At 45.0% G+C, this 25,462-nt stretch overlaps 1 protein-coding gene across 1 annotated transcript; it reads right to left on the bottom strand.

Moving 5' to 3' along the window:
- Positions 1-3,722: 3,722 nt before the first annotated feature.
- On the bottom strand, positions 3,723-24,074 carry ntng2a (netrin g2a). Its single transcript, XM_068703499.1, has 12 exons — positions 24,044-24,074; positions 21,518-21,602; positions 21,440-21,468; positions 21,059-21,231; positions 12,421-12,679; positions 12,119-12,264; positions 11,716-11,954; positions 11,457-11,629; positions 4,494-4,694; positions 4,176-4,319; positions 4,005-4,094; positions 3,723-3,909 (listed from the first exon to the last, which is right to left on the bottom strand). Exons 1-12 carry the CDS (start codon positions 24,072-24,074, stop codon positions 3,782-3,784), a joined length of 1,698 nt encoding a protein of 565 aa, XP_068559600.1. The 3' UTR covers positions 3,723-3,781.
- Between the last annotated feature and the right edge of the window lie 1,388 nt (positions 24,075-25,462).

The raw sequence follows: 25,462 nt of genomic DNA, 5'->3' as shown, positions 1-25,462 counted from the left end.
TAAAAAGAATACTTTGTCTGTAGTTAAAACAATACATAGTCCGTAGTGAAAACAACACTTAGTCTGTAGTTAGTCTGTAGTAAAGACAATACTTAGTCTGTAGTAAAGACAATACTTAGTTTGTAGTTAAAACAATACTTAGTCCGTAGTAAAAAGAATACTTTGTCTGTAGTTAAAACAATACATAGTCCGTAGTGAAAACAACACTTAGTCTGTAGTTAGTCTGTAGTAAAGACAATACTTCGTCTGTAGTTAAAACAATACTTAGTCTGTAGTAAAACATATACTGACTCTGTAGTAAAGACAATATTTAGTCTGTAGTTAAAACAATACTTAGTCTGTAGTAAAGACAATACTTAGTCTGTAGTAAAGACAATATTTAGTCTGTTGTAAAAACAATACTTAGTCTGTAGTAAAGGCAATACTGAGTCTGTAGTAAAAACAATACTTAGTCTGTAGTAAAGACAATATTTAGTCTGTTGTAAAAACAATACTTAGTCTGTAGTAAAGGCAATACTGAGTCTGTAGTAAAAACAATACTTAGTTTATAGTAAAAACAATACTGAGTCTGTAGTAAAGACAATATTTAGTCTGTAGTTAAAACAATACTTAGTCTGTAGTAAAGGCAATACTGAGTCTGTAGTAAAAACAATACTTAGTCTGTAGTAAAGACAATACTTAGTCTGTAGTAAAGACAATATTTAGTCTGTTGTAAAAACAATACTTAGTCTGTAGTAAAGGCAATACTGAGTCTGTAGTAAAAACAATACTTAGTCTGTAGTAAGGGCAATACTTAGTCTGTAGTAAAAACAATACTTAGTCTGTAGTAAAGACAATACTTAGTCTGTTGTAAAAACAATACTTAGTCTGTAGTAAAGACAATACTTAGTCTGTAGTAAAGACAATATTTAGTCTGTTGTAAAAACAATACTTAGTCTGTAGTAAAGGCAATACTGAGTCTGTAGTAAAAACAATACTTAGTCTGTAGTAAAGACAATACTTAGTCTGTAATAAAGACAATACTTAGTCTGTTGTAAAAACAATACTTAGTCTGTAGTAAAGACAATACTTAGTCTGTAATAAAGACAATACTTAGTCTGTTGTAAAAACAATACTTAGTCTGTAGTAAAGACAATATTTAGACTGTTGTAAAAACAATACTTAGTCTGTAGTAAAGACAATACTTAGTCTGTTGTAAAAACAATACTTAGTCTGTAGTAAAGACAATATTTAGTCTGTTGTAAAAACAATACTTAGTCTGTAGTAAAGGCAATACTGAGTCTGTAGTAAAAACAATACTTAGTTTATAGTAAAAACAATACTGAGTCTGTAGTAAAGACAATATTTAGTCTGTAGTTAAAACAATACTTAGTCTGTAGTAAAGACAATACTTAGTCTGTAGTAAAAACAATATTTAGTCTGTTGTAAAAACAATACTTAGTCTGTAGTAAAGGCAATACTGAGTCTGTAGTAAAAACAATACTTAGTCTGTAGTAAAGACAATATTTAGTCTGTTGTAAAAACAATACTTAGTCTGTAGTAAAGGCAATACTGAGTCTGTAGTAAAAACAATACTTAGTCTGTAGTAAGGGCAATACTTAGTCTGTAGTAAAGACAATACTTAGTCTGTAGTAAAGACATTACATTAATTTAGCAGACGCTTTTATCCAAAGCGACTTACAATTCAGTATCTATCTACAGACTGTAGACGCAGCTACGGGAGCAATTTTTGGGGTTAAGCGTCTTGCTCAAGGACGCATTGACATGAGACTAGTAGAGCAGGAGCCGGGGATCGAACCACCGACCCTCTGATTGAAAGGCGGCCCTGCTCTCCACTTAGGTCACAATACAAACACAAAGACAATACTTAGTCTGTAGTAAAGACAATACTGAGTCTGTAGTAAAGACAATACTTAATCTGTTGTAAAAACAATACTTAGTCTGTAGTTAAGACAATAGATGTAAATAAAAAAAAGTTTATTTTTTTTCTTATAAAAAGAACAGCGAAAGAAAAACAATAACACACACGCACACACACACATACACACACACACACTTTAAATATAATCATATATATATACATACATATTAGTATTATCTTTATTATATTGTCATTTATTAGTCCACATAATCCAGCCAAACACAATAGAACATTTTGTGTCCTTGTATAATTGTGTATTCATGTTGGTTTACACACCTTCTGTTTTCAAAAAGTGTTGATGGGAAATGTAGTTCCTCAGTGCATTTTATCAGTACAGTGACCCAGACAGTTGAGTTCTCCTGTTGTTCTTCCTGCATCCACATGCAATGCATCCTGGTACATGTAGGCACAGTTGTATTGAGGCTTAAATGGACTACATTTACCATCAGCACTGATTCATCCACATTAAAGGCTTTGAATGTGAAACGTTCTTCACAGTTTTTTCTTCTTTTCTCATCTCGGTTCTCAAAGTGATGACACATTCATTTAGTCTTTAAATGTTATGACTCAACACGTTACAGGAGATGAAGAAACTTCCTCACAGGTGAATCCAGGGGTACATCCCAAGTCTCTTAATTGCATCCCCGTTTCCCTCACTTGGCTCCTTTCCTTGCATCTTAGTCCCTCCCACCAGGGATGCAAGGAGGAAACCATGCGAGGAGAGAGGAAACAAGGAAATATGTTTTAAGAGATATGAGAGTCCTTTGCTCAGTTGTGTCACATGAAGCGACGTCTGTTTCTGATGACGGCGGCCGCTGATCAGCTGTGATCAGCTGTGATCAGATGTCAGTCGGCTTTAACAGCTGGAGAGACTTTTGAGAATTTTGTGTCTGTTCACATGATCACTGTACTTAATAATAGTTACTAATAACTAATAACACTAATAACTAATAAAGACACAGTAATCATCACTGTAGAGGTGTTTTCTCTCTGTAGTCTGTTTCCTCTTTAACAAACTCTGTTCTGTTTATGAGATCAGGATTGATTTCTACCGGCGGAATGCGTCTGTACATTTTGAAAATCAGATTGTGACGTCATTATTAATTATTATCATTATTAATTGACCCAAAATATGATTATGGTTTCTCTTGAACACTGAATTAATGTATTAGGCTCCATGTTTCAGGTTAAATTTAAATGATAAAACTCATCAAACCCTCTGAATGATCAGCCTCACGTGACTGAATGAAATGATGATCAATGATGTAAAAAGCTCTCTGATTTTAATTGAATTCATAATAAAGGTTATTGAAGGAAATATCAGATCATTGAAAAGACAAATCTTTCTAATAAATGAAGAAAGTTGTTTGTGGTCCTTTTGTTGTTCAGCCTATGAACATATATTTAAACCAGACGGTGAATCAGAAAACATATCAAATACAAACTAGAGTTTAATCTGATCTGTCTTCACTGTGGTATTAAACTCCAGTCAGTCAGTCAGTCAGTCAGTCCGATCAGCTGCAGCGTCCAATCACATAACTGATGAACAATGAGGGGGCGTGTCAGCCGTTGAAACACTTCCTAGAAGACTGTTCTCGTGGTTCCTCACTCATGGCTCCTCAGAGATCCCTCCTCCCTCCTATCTCCTCCATCCTCGCTCCTCAATATGGAGGAGCAGAACAACTTCCGGTTCAAGCGAGGCTTGAGGAGCGAGGAAATGACAATTAAGAGACTTGGGATGTACCCCCGGTGGAATGATGTGTCATTTCACTTCCTGTTCAAACAAACATTTACATCCTCTTCAATATTCATTGCTCTGTGATTTCATCAGTGGGCGTGACCCGGTGTATGTGGGCGTGGTTAACGGAGGTTGTAGGAGATCAGACTTAGGGTCATCAGGTAAAGGTGTGAGGTCGGAGAAGAGGAGCTCCCAGCGTTATTGAGGCAACCGCTCTTCTTCAGACAGACCTTCTTCTCACAGAACGCACCTGCACACACAACATCATCATGACACCTAAGCTGTGACATCATCAGTCCCCGCCCACATTACCAGAACTGTGACATCATGCAGGTGTGTGTTTACCTGTGAAGCTGTCCGGACAGACGCAGCGCTGGAGGTCGACGCAGGTTCCACCGTTCTGACAAATCAAACGCTCCTCATCACACACGTTCACTGAGGGACAACAAGGATTGATTATTAATATTATTGATAACATCAAGATTGGTTCTGACCTCAACCTGAAGCCCCTTGTACCTGTGCAGCTGGCTCCGCCTCCTCTCCAGGTGTATCCAGGCAGACAGGTGTCACAGCGCCTCCCTGTGGCTCCGTCTTTACACTGACAGAGACCAGAGTCAGAGCAGTGAGGAGAAGCACTGCCCCCCCCATCACACTCACAGTCTGAGGACAGACAGAGACATCTTCACCATCATTATTATCACCACCACATCATCGTGTGTATATGTATCTGTGTATATCTGTGTGTGTGTGTGTGTGTGTGTGTGTGTGTGTGTGTGTGTGTGTGTGTGTGTATATGTGTGTGTGTCTGTGTGTGTGCGTGTGTGTGTTACTGACCAACACAGACGTCCTCGTCCTCCAGCGGCAGTGAGGTGTTTCTATAGTATCCGAGGCGACAGTACTGACAGTTCTGTCCTCGTGTGTTGTGTTTACAGCTCACACATGTGACCACGTTGATGAAGTCGATGTAGCTGCAGCGGTTCGAGTGACCATTACACTCGCAGTCTGACAGAGACACAGACACACCTGTCAGAACACCTGGACACAGCGTCATGCATCATGACCTCACGAGTAATATATGACATCATAACTGAAGTGAAGCGTTGCATCATAACGTGTTTCCTCTTTTTCTTTTACCTGCTTCCTCTGTCTTCCACTTACCTTGGAGACGAGTTCCTGGAACTAAATTTGGGATAAAACATGATTTCCTGTTTTGGTTTTTGTTTTTTCTTCTACGTGTGCAACATGGTGTATTTATATATCATCTCAATGAAGCATATAGAAATGATAAACACACCCACCTACTGTACATAACCCCGCCCAAAGCCCCGCCCACATACAGGTGACAGACAGACAGGTGAGAGCAACATGAAGGCTAAGGAGGAGACAGGTGTGTGTTTGTTTGTGTCTTGTGGTTCATCTGTAGTGAGTCTTCTTTCAACTTGAACCTCTTGTGACTTCACTTCATCACAGTGAATTGTAACATTTGTAACATTTGTGTTCGTTAGTATTTTGCTCCGCCCTCTCATGTCACTTCTGGTTGCGAAAAAAACTAGATGGCGACGCCCACAATGCTGTCCACAAAACAGCCGTCCACCAACCAATGGGTGACGGTACAGTGACCAGGTCTTCTTAAATAAGGTCTATGAGAGGAACCCGTTTACGATCACATCTGTTGTCCAGGCCACGGTCAAGCCTTACACCCCCGCCCGACCACTTCTCTCTGCTGCCTCGGGGCGATCGGTTGCCCCGTCGCTCAGAGGTCCCGGCGGCCGATCGACCCGGTCACGGCTGTTTTCTGTCCTGGCCCCACAGTGGTGGAATGAACTTCCCACTGACGTCAGGACAGCGGAGTCGCTGCCCATCTTTCGATGCAGGCTGAAAACCCACCTCTTCAGGAAGTGCTACCCTGAGCCTTCCACTCACCACTTATTGTTTCATACTAGCTTGTTGCACTTATTGTATTGGTATTACTTATAGCACTAACTGTTTCTCTTGTTTCTGTACTTTGGCTCTGAGTTATGCTCTGCTTCATGCTCTTAGATGCTTGTTTAAAGGAAATGTACTTATGACTTCTGGTGACTAGTAGTTCTTTTGATTACCAATGTTGATGCACTTATTGTAAGTCGCTTTGGATAAAAGCGTCTGCTAAATGACTGTAATGTAATGTAATGTAATGTTGTTCGTGGATAAAATAAACAGGAACACAACTTGGTTTATATGGTGGTGTCCATTTAAAGAGGGGAACGGAATCTGTTCCAGACAGGTGAAGGGGGTCAGGACAGGTGAAGGGGGTCAGGTGAAGGGGGACAGGTGAAGGGGGTCAGGCTGTCAGAGGTGGTCTTACCCTGGAAGGTGACGTAGGCAATTTTGGACAGCTGACTGAACTTTGGTCCTCCTGGAATCAGAATCTTCTGGGTCGCTTGGAAACAAAACAATATGTGTAACCATGGTAACGGGCAGATAGCAGTAGAGGTCAGCGGGGGTCAGACCTGCTACTGAACTACTCCAGCGAGGAGCAGCAGGTCTTTGTATTGGAAGTACTGTTACTACTACTGCTACTTGTACTATTAGTACTCCCACATCAGGTCAGCCTCTAATAGCCAGTAAGCGGCTCTTCTACGACTGTTTCTTCATGTTTACCTTTTTTCTCGTAGCCTTTGTCATCTTTCTCCTTGTTTTTTTCTTTTGTTTCCTCTTTGGCCTCAGTGACTGTTTGGGTCAACAGAGAAGGAAACGTTTTAAATGTGTAAGAAATAAGTTTGTTTGCGTACAGTTTGATTTATCAACATGTGAAGCTGCTTTTGCTGCAGCTGCTCTGATAAAAACTCAAGTTTACAGAGTTTATCTGCAGGTTTTCAGTTGCATGTAGAAAATACATCTTCTTCAGCACTGTGTCTCTTTATTGAGGCTCTAGCTTTTCAATTTATTGTTGCCAGTTCTTCATGTGTAACATCCTCCAAGAATAAATGAGCACTTACTTGAGACCTGCTTGATGTCGGTAATCTATCACAGTGAACATCATTTACTGATGTAGAAATCGTTTTGTAGTTGTGCAGCATCCACATATATTTGGACCCAGGACAGGGTCCAACTTACTTTTGGTTTCTGAAGCTCTCAGCCACATATAATGAGGTCACATGACAACTACTAACTCATCTCCAAGACAACGGAGCAAATTCACTCACTTAAGAATCCCACAATATGTGACGTCAAACAACAATGACATGTCACCTTTTTGCAATTTTTGTTATTTTTTTTGTCAAGCTTCTTTTTCTAAGTTCAAGAATGAAGCTCAAAGTAAATTAGAAAGAATGTCCGAATGTGCAGCCAGTGTTCTGAGATATATTGTACACTTTATTCTCCGTACCTTTCTCCTCTTTTGGTTCGCCCATCTCCTCTTGTTCAGAGTTTTTCTTTTCATCCAACTCTGAACCTTCTGCTGGTCCGCCGGCAGCTGAATCCTCTTCGAAAGACTTTCTTTTCTTCAGAGCTGCAGACGAATCTAGTCTTTGATCATCTACTGCTTGAGGAAAATCTGGTATAGAATCTAGACCAGCACTTGTAGTATCTGGTTCAGGGGAATCTCGTACAGTTGATTCCATTCCACCATTTCCTGCTTCCTGTGTATCTAGCCCTGCTGAGACAGAATCCAGTCCAGAATCGACTGAATTTGTTTCAGGAACAACAACAGATTGACGGGAATCATCTGGAACATTCCCAGGATCACCAACAGGCACTGGTCCAGAATCTGGTTCAGGGTCAGCTGAATTTGGATCATCCGGAAAAGGGAAGCTGAAGTCAACAGGGGCCAAATCACCAGCAGGGTCAGATGGATCTAAGGTGGTGGTGCTTGTGTCTATTACAGCATCACCTCCTCCTTCAGAAGGAGGCAACAAGAATTCTTCAGGAGCATCAGGAGGAGGTACAGCCGGAGGAGGTAAATCTGGAGGAGGTACATCTGGAGAACGTTCATCAGGGGGAGATACATCAGGAGGAGGAGGAACATCCGGAGGAAGTTCATCAGGGGAAGGTACATCAGGAGGAGGTACTTCCAGAGGAGGTACATCTGGAGAACGTTCATCAGGGGGAGGTACATCTGAAGGAGGTACATCTGGCGAACGTTCATCAGGGGGAGGTACATCCGGAGGAGGTGCCTCTGGAGAACGTTCATCAGGTGGAGGTACATCAGGAGGAGGTACATCTGGAGGACGTTCATCAGGAGGAGGTACATCTGAAGGAGGTACATCTGGAGAACGTTCATCAGGGGGAGGTACATCTGGGGGAGGTACATCAGGGGAAGGTACATCAGGGGAAGGTACATCAGGGGGAGGTAAATCTATCTGGATATCTGGACTCCTAGAGGAGGGAGCATCCAGAGGAACATCTGAAGGAGGTACATTAGGAGAAGGTACATCTGCAGGAGGCAGATCTGGAGAGGGTACATTGGGAAGAGGTACATCTGGAGGAGATACATTAAATGGTGATTCCTCAGGTGGAGGGACATTGGGAGGTGGTACTTCCGGTGGTACATCAATAATAGGTAATTCAAGAGGTGGTACATCAGGAGGAGGTAAATCAAGAGGTGGTACATCAGGAGGACGTAAATCAAGAGGTGATACATCAGGAGGAGGTATATTGATCAGAGGGTCTAGAGGAACATCAGGAAAAGTTGTGTTAGCTCCTGTTGCGGGTGGAGCATCTCCAGCCTGATTGGTTGGGTCTGACCCAATGGATGCAGTATCTCCAGATGAAGCCCTGTCACCGGCTGGGGTTATTTCTGAGATGGTTGTTGTTGGTGGTGTTCCAGTTGATGTTGTAGACCCATCAGCAGGTAAGGTAGTATTGGTGATCAAGTTCATAGTACCAATCCCAGAGAGGGTGGAGTCTTTGTTGTCTGGTGAGGAGGTGGAGTCAGAAGGTGTAGTCACTGGGTCAGAAATAGACACCTCAGAGTCAGTACTGCGGCCTGGGATAGTGGGGCTGTTAGTACTGGTGGAACTGGAGGTGCTAATAGTGGTACTGGAAGTGGTGGTGTCTGGTACTGTGGGAGTTGGTTTGTCTCCAATCTCCAGAGCTGGACTGCTGGATGAAGATGTGTCCGCTGTAGGTTCTGTTGTACTGCTAAAGTCTGGAAACGCATCTGTAGTACTAACAGTACTACTGACAGTGGTAAAAACTGTAGTACCAGTGTCAACTGTTGTAGTAGTATAATCTACACTAGCTTTAAGAAAGTCACCAGTATCACTTGTACTAATGAAGAAAGTTTTAGAACTTGTATCAGTCATGATACTATTGATAGTAAGATCATTGTCAGTGTCAAATACATCACTAGTAGTACTTGTTTCTGCAGTAGTAAAACTTAATGTGTCAGTGGTAGTAGAAGTACTGGCTGTATTTGTGACAGTAGGAAGACTCACTGTGCTTGTAGACTCTGCATCAAAAGTCAACATGTATATAAAAATAGTTGTGGATCTGTCTGTTGTTGTGAGGTCAATAGTAGAGGTAGTAGTGTCAATAGTGTTAGAAGTAGTAGTACTGTCAATAGGGGTGGTATATTCAGTTAAAGTAGTAGTAGTACTGTCAGTAGGGGTGGTATATTCAGTTATAGTAGGAGTAGTAGTGCTGTCAATAGGGGTGATATATTCAGTAATAGTAGTAGTAGTACTGTCAATAGGGGTGATGTATTCAGTTATAGTAGTACTGTCAGTAGGGGTGGTGTATTCAGTTATAGTAGTAGTAGTAGTAGTACTGTCAATAGGGGTGGTATATTCAGTAATAGTAGTAGTAGTAATGTCAATAGGGGTGGTATATTCAGTAATTTTAGTAGTAGTAGTACTGTCAACAGGGGTGTTATTTTCAGTTATAGTAGCAGTCATAGTAGTACTGTCAGTAGGGGTAGTATATTCAGTTATAGTAGTAGTAGTACTGTCAGAAAGGGTGGTATATTCAGTTATAGTAGCTGAAGTAATAGTACTGTCAATAGGGGGAGTATATTCAGTTATAGTACTAGTAGTAGTACTGTCAGTAGGGGTGGTATATTCAGTTATAGTTGTAGTAGTTGTACCGTCAATAGGGGTGGTATATTCAGTTATAGTAGTAGTAATAGTACTGTCAGTAGGGGTAGCATATTCAGTTATAGTACTAGTAGTAGTACTGTCAGTAGGAGTGGTATATTCAGGTATAGTAGTAGTAGTTGTACCGTCAGTAGGGGTGGTATATTCAGTTATAGTAGTAGTAGTAGTAGTACTGTCAGTAGGGGTAGTATATTCAGTTATAGTAATAGTAGTAGTACTGTCAGTAGGGGTAGTATATTCAGTTATAGTAGCTGTAGTAGTAGTACTCTCAGTAGGGGTAGTACTATCACGTACCGTAGCGTCAGTCGTAGTAGTGTCAGGAGTTATAATACTGTCAGTAGTAGTGGTAGTAGTACTTGTAGTAGTAGCTGTAGTAGTGTCAGTCACTCCATCTGATGGGGTAGAAGGTCTATCAGATGTTGCTGAGTTAGAATCCGCTGTCAGAGAAGAAGAGTTATGTCTCTTTAGTGAATCTCAGCTTTCTACTTGTTCAACTCTTTGCAGAACATGAAATATTGCAAAATGTTCAGTTTACTAGAATGTGAATAGGAGGAATCCCAGAAACCCGACTCAGACCACGAGGCCAGCAGTAGACTTCAAAATAGATCACGTGTCATCAGACTGTTAAGGTTTCTGTCAGCTTCAAACAATGTTATCTTATCGGGTTGTAGAGCCAACAGGAAGAGCATCACTGTTGGGCCTTTTGTTATTTATGAGTTAGAATAGTGACTTCATTCTATATTTTTCATATCTAAAAATCATAATCAGGCTCAGGTTAAAGTTGTCCTCTGGTGTTTTCTCCTGAACCACAGTGAAGCTCACTGTGGAGTTTGAAGTTGTTTGTGTGAGCCGTTCAAACATAATGATAAATAATAATGAATATTTAAACACAGACTAACCCACCGAGCCTTAAACACTTTATTTTGGAGTCTACTGAGGCGTCACTTCACCAAATCAGAGCCAATCAGTGAAACACATTCCACTCAGTCTGTAACGAGAATATCAACTTATCATATATACTGTATATAAGATATATATAAGTAGATAAGATATATATATAAGTATATATCTAAGTATATATATATATATATCTATCTATCTATATATCTAAGATGTTTCTCCCAGAATGCACCATTTAACTGATCACTTATGTGACCAATCAGAGCGAGGGATTTCAGTTCCACCTGATGTACATTGAAACTCACCTGGTAAAAAGCTGAAATCATATTTAGTAATATTATATATGATTTCATATCAAAACTCTTTCTCATATTTAATTTACTGTGTTGTTGTATTTTAGTATTTTGTTAATACTTAATTGTTGTACATGATGATGCAACACTGACCACGTTAGTGAAGGAGGAGGTGGGGATGAAATGGAACGTGACAAACAGGTGAACAGGTGAACAGGTAAACAGGTGAACAGTACTTACTGGCTGCTGTTTCTGCTGCCTCACCTGAAAAAGACACTACATGTTACTGTTTTATTCTGTCTGACATCCACCATCTGATCTCTGAGTAAATGTGGTGTGTTCAGTACGTACAAGTGTGTGTGTGTGTGTGTGTGTGTGTGTGTGTGTGTGTGTGTGTGTGTGTGTGTGTGTGTGTGTGTGTGTGTGTGTGTGTGTGTGCGTGTGTGCTATCTGACAGGTACAGGTGTTGGCAGTGTGTGTGTGTGTGTGTGTGTGTGTGTCTGTGTGTGTGTGTGTGTTCTGGTACTTACAGGTGTTGGCAGTGCCTTTGAGCAGTGGCAGGTATGATCCTGGTCTCCAGCTGCGGGATTTGAACCCTGGTTCACAAAGCTGACAGTCTTGTCCACTCGTGTTGTGGTCACAGTCACACTGCAGCGTCGTATCACGTAACAAACACTGAGACGCATGCAGGTTACACTTACACCTGCAGGAAACACACAAAGACACACCAGGTGTTCTCAGGTGTTCTCAGGTGTTCTCAGGTGCAGCTGGTTGCTAGTCTGTACATACCTTGCAGGTACATCGATGTTAGAAATAGCGTAGAAGTATTTGAGCAGGTTGTCTCTCTGGACGTAGGTCCCTCCCAGAGCCGGGCGGAGGAGTCTCAGTCGGAGGTTGGTGAAGCTGAAGAAGTCTCTCAGACCCTTTGTGGTCTCCATCCGGGTGTACAGGGCATCCATGTTGATCAGCTTTGGACCTGCAAACACCCCGAACCGAGCTCGCACCTCGAAAACCATCATCTTCTCCTCCTGTTGGTGGAACCATGACAGCCAGCTGACATGTTTGTCTTCCATTGATGCTGCTTATTGATCAATCTCTATTCTCAGTGACTCAGATCATTTAAATAACATTCTATAAACTCATTAGTGTTATCTGGTTCCCAGTATAACCCGTGTCAGGACCAGTTACCCACCTTGGCTCCGACCCAGCGGGAGTACTGCTCGGTACAGATGACCCGGGTTAAGTTACTCGGTGCTAAGTCTGAGACCCGTTTAGGAACCATACCGAACACCTCTAGACAGTCGTCAGCATAGAACTGATATGGCTGCCAAGTGACACCTGGAACACAAACACAGGTTATTATGGTTCATATTACCAGTTAATATGGTACTACCCCCCCCCCCCCCCCCACACACACACACACACACACACACACACACACACACATGCTGGTACCAGCTGGTGTTCGTTGGACACCCCCTGAGGACCAATCACCTTTGTCCATAGACTTCTCCAGCACCATGCCGGTCGGTCTGCCGTACTCAAAGGTGACGACGATGTCGTCCACAACCTCCAGGCTCTTGTTCCAGGACAGAGTGATGTTGGCCAATAGGGGCTCAGGATACCGTGACCATGTGACCGTCTGCCAGTAGGTGATCAACCCCCCCCTCTCCCTGTCTCCCATCAGCTGAGGAGGGTGAGACAGGTCGGGGCTGGAGGCGTCACACTCATCGCTGCACAGGTACGGGTTCTCCTGCAGAACAAGAACACACAGAGAACCCAGAGTTCAAATACTGAGGAGATGTTTTCCTCTTATTAAATGTTCTCATGTTGTCAGTGAGATGTTCAAGTTGATGTAATTTGATACAGAAAAGGCAGTTTGAGGTTGTAATTTTAAATGAGTAGTATGTGGTACTACGTGGTACCATGTGGTGCTATGTGGTACAATACGGTACTACGTGGTACTACGTGGTACTACGTGGTATATAATTTATGTATATTAGGGGTGTAACGATACACATATTCGTATTGAACTGTTCGGTACGGGGCTCACGGTTCGGTACGCATTACGAACCGAACAATATGTTTGAATAATACTTTTGCATTTGAAAAATAAAATATAGCTGAAATTGGTGGAGCCACTGCGCTCAAACATGGCAACCCACCCGACGTAACACAATGTCCTTCCCTGATTGCTCACGCTCCTGTCACGTGACCCTTTCCTGGATGTTCACAAACAACAACAGTCTTGACTACCGATCGACTACCGGGTTAATTCAACATGAACAACTGATGATGGGTGTTGTTGACCTTGTTGTCTTTACTAGCAGCTGTTGTTCAGTTAAAGTCTGCATTTCTGAGGAGGAAGCAGCTGTTATTGGAGCGATTAGTGAGCGGCGTGTCCAGCGGAGCCCTACGGAGCGGACGTCTGAAGTCACGGTTAGCGGCTTTAGGGAGGACGGACACAAAACGGAGGACTTTCCTTTTCTTATTATTGTTTATTTCGTTCTGTACAACAAGTTAACACATAAACTATAAAAGAACAAAACATGAAATGCTCTCCATGACAGAGACTTCAGCCTCCAGCAGAGCTACGAGTGAAAAGAGAAACAATGACACAGAGGAAACGAGAGAGAGACGAGTGATGCCCTCATTTATCTCTCCTGAGAGGATTTGGCATTTCTGCTTCTTTGCTGTATTGATAAAATACCGAAACGTACCAAACCGTGGCACCACTGTATCGTATTGAACCAAGCCGAAAATTTTGTGAACCGTTACACCCCTGATGTATATATATAAGAATATTGGCCGATATATGGAGGTTTTACATGTTTTTTAATATCTGATCCACTATCCGAAGTCTATAAAGCCGTCAGTCTGTTGATGTTGTCTTCTTTCTGTTTTCTACCAGCAGATGGTTTCAAATTAAAGACGTATATATGATATATATATAAGTATGTAAGATATAGGTATATAAGATATATATAAGTACATATGATATATACTATATAAGTATATAATATATATATTATACCTCTCCGGGGAGCCATCACCTTAACGTGGTGGAGAGGTTTGAGTGCCCTCATGACCCTGAGGGCTATGTTGTCTGGAGCCGAGAGCTCCTGGTAGGGTCTCCCATGGCAAATTGGTCTCAGGCAAGGGCCAGACTAAGAATGGTTCAAAAACCCCAATGAAAAAACGAAGAAGAGTCGAGGAGACCCTGCCCAGAGGAAGCCCGGGGCACACGTCTGGAGCCAGGCCCAGTCGGAGGGCCCGACAGCGAGCGCCTGGTGGCCGGGTTTGCCACGGAGCCCGGCCGGGCACACCCCGAAGCAGCAACGTGGCACCCCCCTCCTCTCCATCCTGTGGGCTCACCACCTGCAGGAGGAACCGCTGGGGTCGGGTGCGCTGCCCCATGGGTGGCAGTGAAGGCCAGGGACCTCGACGGACCAGACCCGGGCAGCAAAGGCTGGCTCTGGGGACGTGGAACGTCACCTCTCTGTGGGGGAAGGAGCTGGAGCTTGTGCGGGAGGTGGAGCGCTACCAGTTAGATCTGGTGGGGCTTACCTCTACGCACTGCATCGGTTCTGGAACCGTACTCCTGGATAGGGGTTGGACTCTTTTCTTCTCTGGAGTTGCCCAGGGTGTGAGGCGCCAGGCGGGTGTGGGGATATTCACAAATCCCCGGCTGAGTGCCGCTGCATCGGAGTTTACCCCGGTGGACGAGAGGGTCGCCTCCCTACGCCTGCGGGTTATGGGGGGGAAAACTCTGACTGTTGTCTGTGCACATGCACCGAACAACAGTTCAGAGTATTCGGCCTTCTTAGAGACCCTGACTGGAGTCCTGTATGGGGCTCCAGTGGGGGACTCCATAGTTCTGTTGGGGGATTTCAATGCGCACGTGGGCAACGATGGGGATACCTGGAGAGGCGTGATTGGGAGGAACGGCCTCCCTGATCTAAATCCGAGCGGTCGTTTGTTGTTAGACTTCTGCGCTAGTCATGGATTGTCCATAATGAACACCATGTTCGAGCATAAGGATGTTCATAAGTGTATGTGGTACCAGAGCACCCTAGGCCGAAGGTCGATGATCAATTATGTTATCGTATCATCGGATCTGAGGCCGTATGTTTTGGGCACTCGGGTGAAGAGAAGGGCGGAGCTGTCAACTGATCACCATCTGGTTGTGAGTTGGGTCAGAGGGTGGGGGAAAACTCTGGACAGACCTGGTAAGCCCAAACGAGTAGTGCGGGCAAATTGGGAACGTCTGGAGGAGGCCCCTATCCGGGAGATCTTCAACTCACACCTCCGGCGGAGCTTTTCTAGCATCCCTGTGGAGGTTGGGGGCATCGAACAGGAATGGACGATGTTCAAAGCTTCTATTGCCAAAGCTACGGCGGTGAGCTGTGGTCTTAAGGTCTTAGGTGCCTCAAGGTGCGGTAACCCTCGAACACTGGTCAGGGAAGCCGTCCGACTGAAGAAAGAGGCCTTCCGGGATATGTTATCCCGGAGGACTCCTGAGGCAGTTGCAAGGTACTGACAGACCCGAAGGGCTACAGCCGCTGCCGTGAAGGAGGCAAAGCAGCGGGTGTGGGAGTTCGGAGTGGCCATGGAGAAGGACTTTCGGTCGGCACCAAGGTGTTTCTGGAAAACCATCCGGAACCTCAGGCGGGGAAAACGGGGAAACATCCAAGCTGTATACAGTAAGGATGGGACTCTGTTGACTTCCAACTGACGGGGTAATCGGGCGGTGGAAGGAGCACTTTGAGGAACTCCTGAATCCGACTAATATGCCCTCTATTGTAGAGGCAGAGCTGGAGGCTGATGGGGGAGCATCATCAATTTCCCTGGTGGAAGTCACTGAGGTAGTCAAACAACTCCACTGTGGCAAAGCCCCAGGGATTGATGAGATCCGTCCAGAACTGCTGAAGGCACTGGGTGTGGAGGGGCTGTCTTGGATGACACGTCTCTTCAACATTGTGTGGAGGTCTGGGACGGTGCCTAGGGAGTGGCAGACCGGGGTGGTGGTTCCCCTGTTCAAAAAGGGGGACCAGAGGGTGTGTGCCAATTACCGAGGTATCACACTACTCAGCTCCCCTGGTAAAGTCTACTCCAAGGTGCCGGAAAGGGGGGCCGATAGTCGAACCTCGGATTGAAGAGGAACAATGCGGATTCCATCCTGGCTGTGGAACAACGGACCAGCTCTTCACTCTCGCAAGGATCCTGGAGGGGGCTTGGGAATACGCCCATCCGGTCTACATGTGTTTTGTGGACCTGGAGAAGGCGTATGACCGGATCCCCCGGGAGATACTGTGGGAGGTGCTGCGGGAGTATGGGGTGAGGGGGCCACTTCTGGGGGCCATCCAATCCCTGTACGCCCAAAGTGAGAGTGGGTTCTCGGCAGTAAGTCGGACTCATTTCCGGTGAGGGTTGGCCTCCACCAGGGCTGCGCTTTGTCACCAATTCTGTTTGTGGTATTCATGGGCAGGATATCGAGGCGTAGTTGTGGGGAGGAGTGTTTACAGTTCGGTGGGCTGAGGATTGCATCGCTGCTGTTTGCAGATGATGTGGTCTTGATGTCTTCATTGGGTTGTGACCTCCAGCACTCACTGGATCGGTTCGCAGCCGAGTGTGAAGCGGTTGGGATGAGGATCAGCACCTCTAAATCTGAGACCATGGTTCTCAGCAGGAAACCGGTGGATTGCCCACTCCGGGTAGGGAATGAGTCCTTACCCCAAGTGAAGGAGTTCAAGTACCTCGGGGTCTTATTCGCGAGTGAGGGAACAATGGAACGTGAGATTGGCCAGAGAATCGGAGCAGCTGGGGCGGTATTGCAGTTGCTTTACCACACCGTTGTGACGAAAAGAGAGTGGAGCTACAAGGCAAAGCTCTCTATCTACCGGGCTTCGTTCCTACCTCACCTATGGTCATGTGGACTGGGTCATGACCGAAAGAATTAGATCGCGGGTACAAGCGGCCGAAATGGGTTTCCTCAGGAGGGTGGCTGGCATCTCCCTTAGAGATAGGGTGAGAAGTTCGGTCATCCGTGAGGGACTCGGAGTAGAGCCGCTGCTCCTTTGCGTGGAACGGAGCCAGTTGAGGTGGTTCGGGCATCTGGTGAGGATGCCACCTGGGCGCCTCCCTAGGGAGGTGTTCCAGGCACGACCAGCTGGGAGGAGACCCCGAGGGAGGCCCAGGACCAGGTGGAGGGACTATATCTCCAAACTGGCCTGGGAGCGCCTTGGGATTCCCCAGTCAGAGCTGGCTGATGTGGCACCGGGAAAGGGAAGTTTGGGGTCCCCTGCTGGAGCTGCGACCCGATCCCGGATAAGCGATCGAAGATGAAATGAGATGAGATGAGATATATATAAGTATATATAAGTTTGTAAGATACATATATAAAAGTATATAAAATACATATAACTATATATATAAGTATATAAGATATATGGCGCCCCCCCCCCCGGTGACACTCAAGTGTCAAACACGCACCTCAAGCTCAACCTAGACAAAACCGAGCTACTGTTCCTCCCGGGGAAGGGTTGCCCGCACCAGGACCATTGATGATACCGTGGTGACGCCGACTCGAACTGCGAGGAACCTGGGTGTGACCCTGATGACCAACTGTCATTCTCAGCAAACATTTCATCCGTTACACACTCCTGCAGATTCCTGCTTTACAACATCAGGAGGATTCTCCTCTTCCTCACTGACAAGACAGCGCAGGTTCTCATCCAGGCTCTCGTCATCTCCCATCTGGACTACTGACACTCTCTACTCACCGGAGCCCCGGCGTCAGCCATCAGACCTCTGGAGCTTGTCCAGAAAGCTGCACCTCGCCTGGTGTTCAATCGCCCCAAGTTCTCCCACACAACTTCCTTTCTCCGTTCTCTACACTGGCTCCCTGTAAGAGCTCATCCAGTTTAAGACTCTGGTGCTAGAATACAGGGCAGTGAAAGGAACAGCTCCTTCCTATCTCCAGGCCACGGTCAAGCCTTACACCCCCACCCGACCACTTCACTCTGCTGCCTTGGGCCGATCGACCCGGTCACGGCTGTTTTCTGTCCTGGTTCCTCAATGGTGGAATGAACTTCCCACTGACGTCAGGACAGCAGAGTCGCTGCCCATCTTTCATCAGGCTGAAGACTCACCTCTTCAAGAAGTACTACCCTGAGCCTTCCACTCAGCACTTATTGTATTCATACTAGCTTGTTGCACTTATTGTATTCGTATTACTTATAGCACTAACTGTTTCTCTTGTTTCTGTACTTTGGCTCTGAGTTATGCTTTGCTTCATGCTCTTAGATGCTTGTTAGGAAAAGGAAATGTACTTATGACTTCTGGTGACTAGTAGTTCTCTTGAATACCGATGTTGATGCACTTATTGTAAGTCGCTTTGGATAAAAGCGTCTGCTAAATAACTAATGTAACGTAATACAATGTAATATAAGTATATAAGATATATACAATTATATAACATATAACATATATATATATAAGTATATAAGCTATTTATATAAGTATATAACATATATATAAGTATATATATAAGTATATAATATATGTATAAGTACATATGATATATATAAGTATATAACATATATAAGTATATATATTAGTATATAAGATATATATATAAGATATATAACATCCTTGATAAGAATCCGATTGTTCTCTTGTTATCACTTGATTCTAGTTTGTGTACGTGTGTTTGTGTGTGAGTGTGTGTGTGTGTGTATGTGTGTGTGTGAGTATGTTAATCTGCTCTGTGTGTGCATGTGTGTGAGAGTGTGTGTGTGTGTGTGTATGTGTGTTATCTGCTCTGTGTGTGCATGTGTGTGAGAGAGTGTGTGTGTGTATGTATGTGTGTGTGTTAATCTGCTCTGTGTATGTGTGTGTATGTGTGAGTGTGTGTGTGTGTGTTGATCTGCTCTGTGTGTGTGTGTGTGTGTGTGTGTGTATGTGTGTTTGTGTGTGTGTGTTAATCTGCTCTGTGTGTTAGAGGTTAAAGACTTTAATCTTCCTTCTGTCTCTGCAGATAAAGATTTAAGTTACATCTTGTTAAGTTGATTTAACTAAAGTTAACTAAGTAACCCTGACGACAGTTTATGTTTCATTTATATCATGTAGTGTGCAATACAAACACTTCATACTTTCTACCTCATAATGTGTATTAAGTTATTAAATGAGGAGTCACCGGAGGTCACAGCAACAGTTTTAATGTATTTGTTGAAGTGTTTGGTTGTTTTGTGGGAATTGTAACTGATCAATTATTAACATTTAATTTTTGCTTCATTACATCTTTTACATTTATCAATAATTCAGTCGTGACTTCAGCTTCCCAAAGGAACAATTAGACAGACTGAGTGAGTGGTTTCCAACCTGTGGGTCAGGACCCCCCAGGAGGTCACCTGAGGAACCTGAGGGGTCACGACATGATTGACAGGAGACACTAATTTCTGGATGTGAAATATTGATTACCATAATAATCTGAATACATGACAATGTAATGTTCTGAACATTACATTGAGTCGTATTGTACTTAAAACAGATATTCTTAATGAGACGGGCTCCAGCAGAGAGAGGTGCATTGTGGGTTGATTGTAGCCATAAGGTTGCTACACTAATGAGTCGTTTACGTTCAGTCTGCATTCAAAGTGTTTAGTTGGTCTGCAGGAGAATATTTTATTTATTTCTTGTAGTTGTTGTTAGGGTTTTGTTTCAGTTTTAATCTTGTTTTTTTTAATAACAAAACACATTTAAAGATGAAACTATTTCAAATATCATGTTGAGACGTTCAAGGCCGTAGATCATCTGTTTTTTGATTAAAATCCTGATTCATTATTATTATTAATAATAGTGTGTTCAGGTGAGTGTTCAGGTGTGTGTTCAGGTGTGTGTTAAGGTGAGTGTTCAGGTGTGTGTTACATTACATTACAGTCATTTAGCAGATGCTTTTATCCAAAGCGACTTACAAAAAGTGCATTCATCAGAGGTATTCGAGAGAACTACGAGTCACCAGAAGTACATTTCCTTTTCCAAACAAGCATCTAAGAGCATGAAGCAGAGCATAACTCAGAGCCAAAGTACAGTACAGAAACAAACAAAAACAGTAAGTGCAAAAAAAAAAAAGTAATACGAATACAATAAGTGCAACAAGCTAGTATGAATACAATAAGTGCTGAGTGGAAGGCTCAGGGTAGCACTTCCTGAAGAGGTGGGTTTTCAGCCTGATGAAAGATGGGCAGCGACTCTGCTGTCCTGACGTCAGTGGGAAGTTCATTCCACCATTGTGGTGCCAGGACAGAAAAAAAGGTGAGTGTTCAGGTGAGTGTTCAGGTGTGTGTTCAGGAGTGTGTTCAGGACTGTGTTCAGGTGTGTATTCAGAAGTATGTTCAGGAGTGTGTTCAGGTGAGTGCTCAGGTGTGTGTTCAGGAGTGTGTTCAGGTGTGTGTTCAGGTGTGTATTCAGGAGTGTGTTCAGGAGTGTGCTCAGGAGTGTGCTCAGGAGTGTGTTCAGGAGTGTGTTCAGGTTTGTGTTCAGTAGTGTGTTCAGGTGAGTGTTCAGGTGAGTGCTCAGGAGTGTGTTCAGGAATGTGTTCAGGTGTGTGTTCAGTAGTGTGTTCAGGTGAGTGTTCAGGTGAGTGCTCAGGAGTGTGTTCAGGAGTGTGTTCAGGTGAGTGTTCAGGTGAGTGTTCAGGTGTGTGTTCAGGAGTGTGTTCAGGTGAGTGCTCAGGTGTGTGTTCAGGAGTGTGTTCAGGTGAGTGCTCAGGTGTGTGTTCAGGTGAGTGTTCAGGTGAGTGCTCAGGTGTGTGTTCAGGTGAGTGTTCAGGTGAGTGCTCAGGTGTGTGTTCAGGAGTGTGTTCAGGTGAGTGCTCAGGTGTGTGTTCAGGAGTGTGTTCAGGTGAGTGCTCATGTGTGTGTTCAGGAGTGTGTTCAGGTGTGTGTTCAGTAGTGTGTTCAGGTGAGTGTTCAGGTGAGTGCTCATGTGTGTGTTCAGGAGTGTGTTCAGGTGTGCGTTCAGTAGTGTGTTCAGGTGTGTTTAGGTGTGTGTTCAGGTGAGTGTTCAGGTGTTTGTTCAGTAGTGTGTTCAGGTGTGTTTAGGTGTGTGTTCAGGTGTGTATATGACTTACCAAAGTGCAGAATCTCTCAGGTGGGTTACCACAGGTGATGCCTGGGGGGTCGACTCTGATCTGCATCACTTCCTTCATGTTGGCAGGTGAAGGCTGACAGGAGTAGAATTCCCATCCTGGTCCTGCCTCCGAGCCACGCAGAGACCGACACACGTCAAACTGACACCGGCCCACTGGCAGCAGGGGGAGGAGACAGGGAAGGAGATAAGGAAAGAGACGAGGGAGGAGGGGGGACATGGTGGACTCACAGTCAGACAGACAGGAAGTTCCTCTGGAGGTCACATCTCAAAGTCACCTCCCACATTTTTAATCCACAGGTTCAGTTCCTTCTTCCATCAGGTGGTTCTCATGGTTCTAAATCGGTGGTTTTGTGGTTCACACCTGAGGTTCTCAGATCCAGATCTGCCAGTCTGCAACACAACAACAGAACAACACTCATTAAAGGAGACAAAACCAAACCTGGTCACACCTGGTCCACATAGACCTGAACATAGCTTATCCAGATAGACCTGGTCAGACCTGGTCCAGATAGACCTGGTCACACCTGGTCCACAATGACCTGAACACAGCTTATTCAGATAAACCTGGTCAGTCCTGACTCTCTGTCTATCTGTCTGTCTATCTCTCTATCTGTCCCTCTGTCTGTCTGTCTATTTCTCTGTCTCTCTCTCTGTCTGTCTGTCTGTCTGTTTGTCTCTCTGCCTGTCTCTCTGTCTATCTCCCTGTCTGTCTGTCTGTCGCTCTGTCTCTCTATCTGTCTATCTGTCTGTCTGTCTCTCTGTCTGTCTATCTCTCTGTCTATCTGTCTCTCTGTCTCTCTGTCTATCTCTCTGTCTGTCTGTCTGTCTGTCTGTCTGTCTATCTCTCTGTCTGTCTCTCTATCTGTCTCTCTGTCTATCTCTCTGTCTGTCTGCCTCTCTGTCTCTCTGTCTGTCTGCCTGTCTCTCTGTCTGTCTATCTCTCTGTCTGTCTGCTTGTCTGTCTCTGTCTCTCCCTCTGTCTGTCTGTCTGTCTGTCTGTCTGTCTGTCTGTCTCTCTGTCTGTCAGTCTGTCTATCTGTCTCTCTGTCTGTCTGTCGCTCTGTCTGTCTGTCTGTCTCTCTGTCTGTCTGTCTGTCTGTCTCTCTGTCTATCTCCCTGTCTGTCTGTCTCTCTATCTGTCTATCTGTCTGTCTGTCTCTCTGTCTGTCTATCTCTCTGTCTATCTGTCTCTCTGTCTATCTCTCTGTCTGTCTGTCTGTCTGTCTGTCTGTCTGTCTGTCTGTCTGTCTATCTCTCTGTCTGTCTCTCTATCTGTCTCTCTGTCTATCTCTCTGTCTGTCTGCCTCTCTGTCTCTCTGTCTGTCTGCCTGTCTCTCTGTCTGTCTGTCTGTCTATCTCTCTGTCTGTCTGCTTGTCTGTCTCTCTGTCTCTCCCTCTGTCTGTCTGTCTGTCTGTCTGTCTGTCTCTCTGTCTGTCAGTCTGTCTATCTGTCTTTCTGTCTGTCTGTCGCTCTGTCTCTCTGTCTGTCTCTCTGTCTATCTGTCTCTCTGTCTGTCTGTCTGTCTGTCTGTCTGTCTGTCTGTCTCTCTGTCTATCTGTATCTCTGTCTGTCTCTCTGTCTATCTGTCTCTCTGTCTGTCTCTCTGTCTCTTTGTCTATCTCTCTCTGTCTGTCTGCTTGTCTGTCTCTCTGTCTGTCTATCTGTCTTTCTGTCTATCTGTCTGTCTGTCTATCTGTCTCTCTGTCTGTCTGTCTGTCTCTCTGTCTATCTGTCTGTCTGTCTATCTCTCTGTCTGTCTCTCTATCTGTCCATCTGTTTTTCTGTCTGCCTGTTTGTTTGTTTGTGTTTGAACTGATGAGAAAGAAGATTAAACTGAGACTCAGAGACTTTGTCTTCTTTATTAAATTTTAACTTCCCTCTTAAAAACACTGAAACCTCAGATCCTCCACCCCAATCATCCACCTGATCCCCCACCTGTCCTTTGTTCACATGTAAACACAAAACAACTAATAATATAAAACTAAAAATAATATTTAACTATAACTAATAATAATAATAACAAAAAAGTACTAATAATATTTAACTTATAATAATAATAATAATCATGATAGTAATTAAGTACTAATAATATACAATTAATAATAATATTTAACTAATAATAATATTTAAATGAATTACTATAATGATAAAGCTCACTGGAGAAACTTCTTTATGAACACATTAAATAAATATTCATCAGACTCCACCTGTCTGTCTCTTACTCTGTCTCTCTATCTGTCTCTCTCTCTCCACCTGTCTCTCTCTCCTGTATGTCTTACCTGATAGTCTTGTATCTTCAGGTTGATTCTTGATTAAAGGGTCCATAAAATGTCCTCATGTCTTCTTTTCTTCTTCTTCTAGTTAATCGTCTTCCTCCATGAACTCTCTACTCCTCTGTCTGGTCTTCTTCTTCTTTCTCTTCTTAGTTTTTACTCTTTCGCCTTTTCCTCTTAATCTCCTGCTGCTCTTCCTCCCTCCCCCTCTTCTTCACTGGTAAACCTCTCAGAGCTCAACTGCTGTTTCTCTCTCTCTCTCTCTCTCTCTCTCTCTCTCTCTCTTTCTCTCTCTCTCTCTCTCTGTCTCTCTATCTGTCTCTATGTCTCTCTCTCCCTCTGTGTCTCTCTCTATCTGTGTCTCTCTCTATCTGTGTCTCTCTCTCTCTGTGTCTATCTGTCTCTATGTGTCTCTCTCTCTGTGTCTCTCTCTATCTGTGTCTCTCTCACTTTGTCTCTCTCTGTGTCTGTCTGTCTGTCTGTCTCTCTCTCACTCTCTCTCTCTCTCTCTCTCTCTCTCTGAGTGTGCGAGCTGAGAGCAGGTGGTGGTGGCAGAGCGTGTGCGTCGTAGTGTTTTCTTGTTAATGTTATATTTTTCACATAGTTTAATAATCACAGTTTCACAGTAGTTTATAGTTTAGTGTTGGGGTATTTTGTGGGTTTATTTTATTTTTTTCCTTTCTTTTCTCACCGGCGTCTGCCGGTAGCGTGGCGGACGCCATGGCTAGCGGGTGCTACAAGCACCTCACCCGCAAGCACGGGGTTAAGGTGTGTGCCACGTTCCCCTGCAGCGTGGAGGACATCGGCCTCGCTGTGGGGGAAAAGGTCGGCCACGGCGGCGTCGTGTCGGCCGCACGCATGAACAGAGCCGCGGTTGTGTTCCTGGACCGGGTGGAGAAGGTGAACTCGGTGGTCGAGACGGGCATCACCGTAAACAGCTGTTTCGTGCAGGTACTGCCTTTATGCCAACCCGCCACCAAGGTAGTCCTCTCGAACGTCCCCCCCTTCATCACCGACGAGTTCCTCAGCAGAGAGCTGTCCAGACACGGGAAGGTGGCGTCCCCGATCCGCAGGATGTTGTCTGGGTGTAAGTCTCCATTGCTGAAGCACGTGGTGTCCCATCGTAGACAGCTGTATATGATACTGAACAACCGGAACGAGGAGCTCAACCTCCGTTTAGTTGTTAAAGTAGATGATTATGACTACACCATATACGCCACTTCAGCGGGCATGAAGTGCTTCGGTTGTGGAGAGGAGGGACACTCGGTGAGGGCCTGTCCGGAGCGGAGCGAGCCGGCTCCGCCCGGCCCGGGAGCGGCTGCGGCTGCTGACGCGGGGGCCCCCGCCGCTCCACCGGTACCGGAGCGGCCGAGGGCTCCCGCCTGGGGAGGCGCTGGCGCGGCGGGGATGCCGCTCGCGAGCGGGGTCCCCGCCGCGGGGGTGGCCGCCCCCATCGTGCGGCCGATCGCGGCTCCGCGGAGCTCTCCGCGGAGACCCGCCGCTGTGGCCGAACCAACACACGGGGTGAGTTCAGTTGATGTACCGGGGGTGGGGGTAGCTACGGGTGAAAAGGGGGGTTTGGGTGAGGGTATTGCGTGTAAAGAGGGGGTGGTGGGTGAGGAGGTTGTTCTGGGAGGAGGTGTTCTGGGTGGGGTGGGGGAGAAGGAGGTGGGGGGTGGTGTGAGCGGTGTGTGTGGGATGCAGGTGGAGGAGGCAGGTGAGGGGGTCGCGGAGGAGAAGGCAGGTGAGGGGGGCATGGAGGAGAAGGCAGGTGAGGGGGTCGCGGAGGAGAAGACAGGTGAAGCAGGGGGAAAAAAAGAGAAAAGAAAAGACGGAGCGCAGCGCAGTGCGCTGTGGAGTGAACAGGTGGAGGAGGCGGAGATGGAGGAAATAAATCAGGGTAAAACAAAAAGTACAACAAAGCGCAGGAGGTCAAGCAGGGCGGTGGCGATGAGTGTGGGTGTGACTGATGAGAGTGCGAATGATGAGTGTGTGTCTGATAGCAGCGATGTCCCGGTTTTTGGCAGCAGTCAAAAGAAAAAGATGTTCACGTCAGAAAAATTAAAGTTGTTTTTAGCCCAAACAAAGAACCAGCACGGGGTAAAGGTGG

The sequence above is a fragment of the Cebidichthys violaceus genome, unplaced genomic scaffold (genome assembly GCF_023349555.1).
Source record: "Cebidichthys violaceus isolate CVI_PGR_0920_01 unplaced genomic scaffold, fCebVio1.0.p SCAF_9, whole genome shotgun sequence".
In the NCBI taxonomy this organism is placed as follows: Eukaryota; Metazoa; Chordata; class Actinopteri; order Perciformes; family Stichaeidae; genus Cebidichthys; species Cebidichthys violaceus.
This window is presented reverse-complemented; position numbering and strand designations above follow the sequence as displayed.

Excerpts from the sequence above, each read along its gene's own strand:
- ntng2a (XM_068703499.1), bottom strand. The coding sequence starts at position 24,074 with ATGGCGTCCGCCACGCTACCGGCAGACGCCG. Across the intron at positions 21,232-21,439 it reads TCTGGATCTGAGAACCTCAG|TGGGCCGGTGTCAGTTTGAC; the intron begins GTGTGAACCACA and ends CCCTGCTGCCAG. Across the intron at positions 12,680-21,058 it reads CTGAGAGATTCTGCACTTTG|GAGAACCCGTACCTGTGCAG; the intron begins GTAAGTCATATA and ends CTTGTTCTGCAG.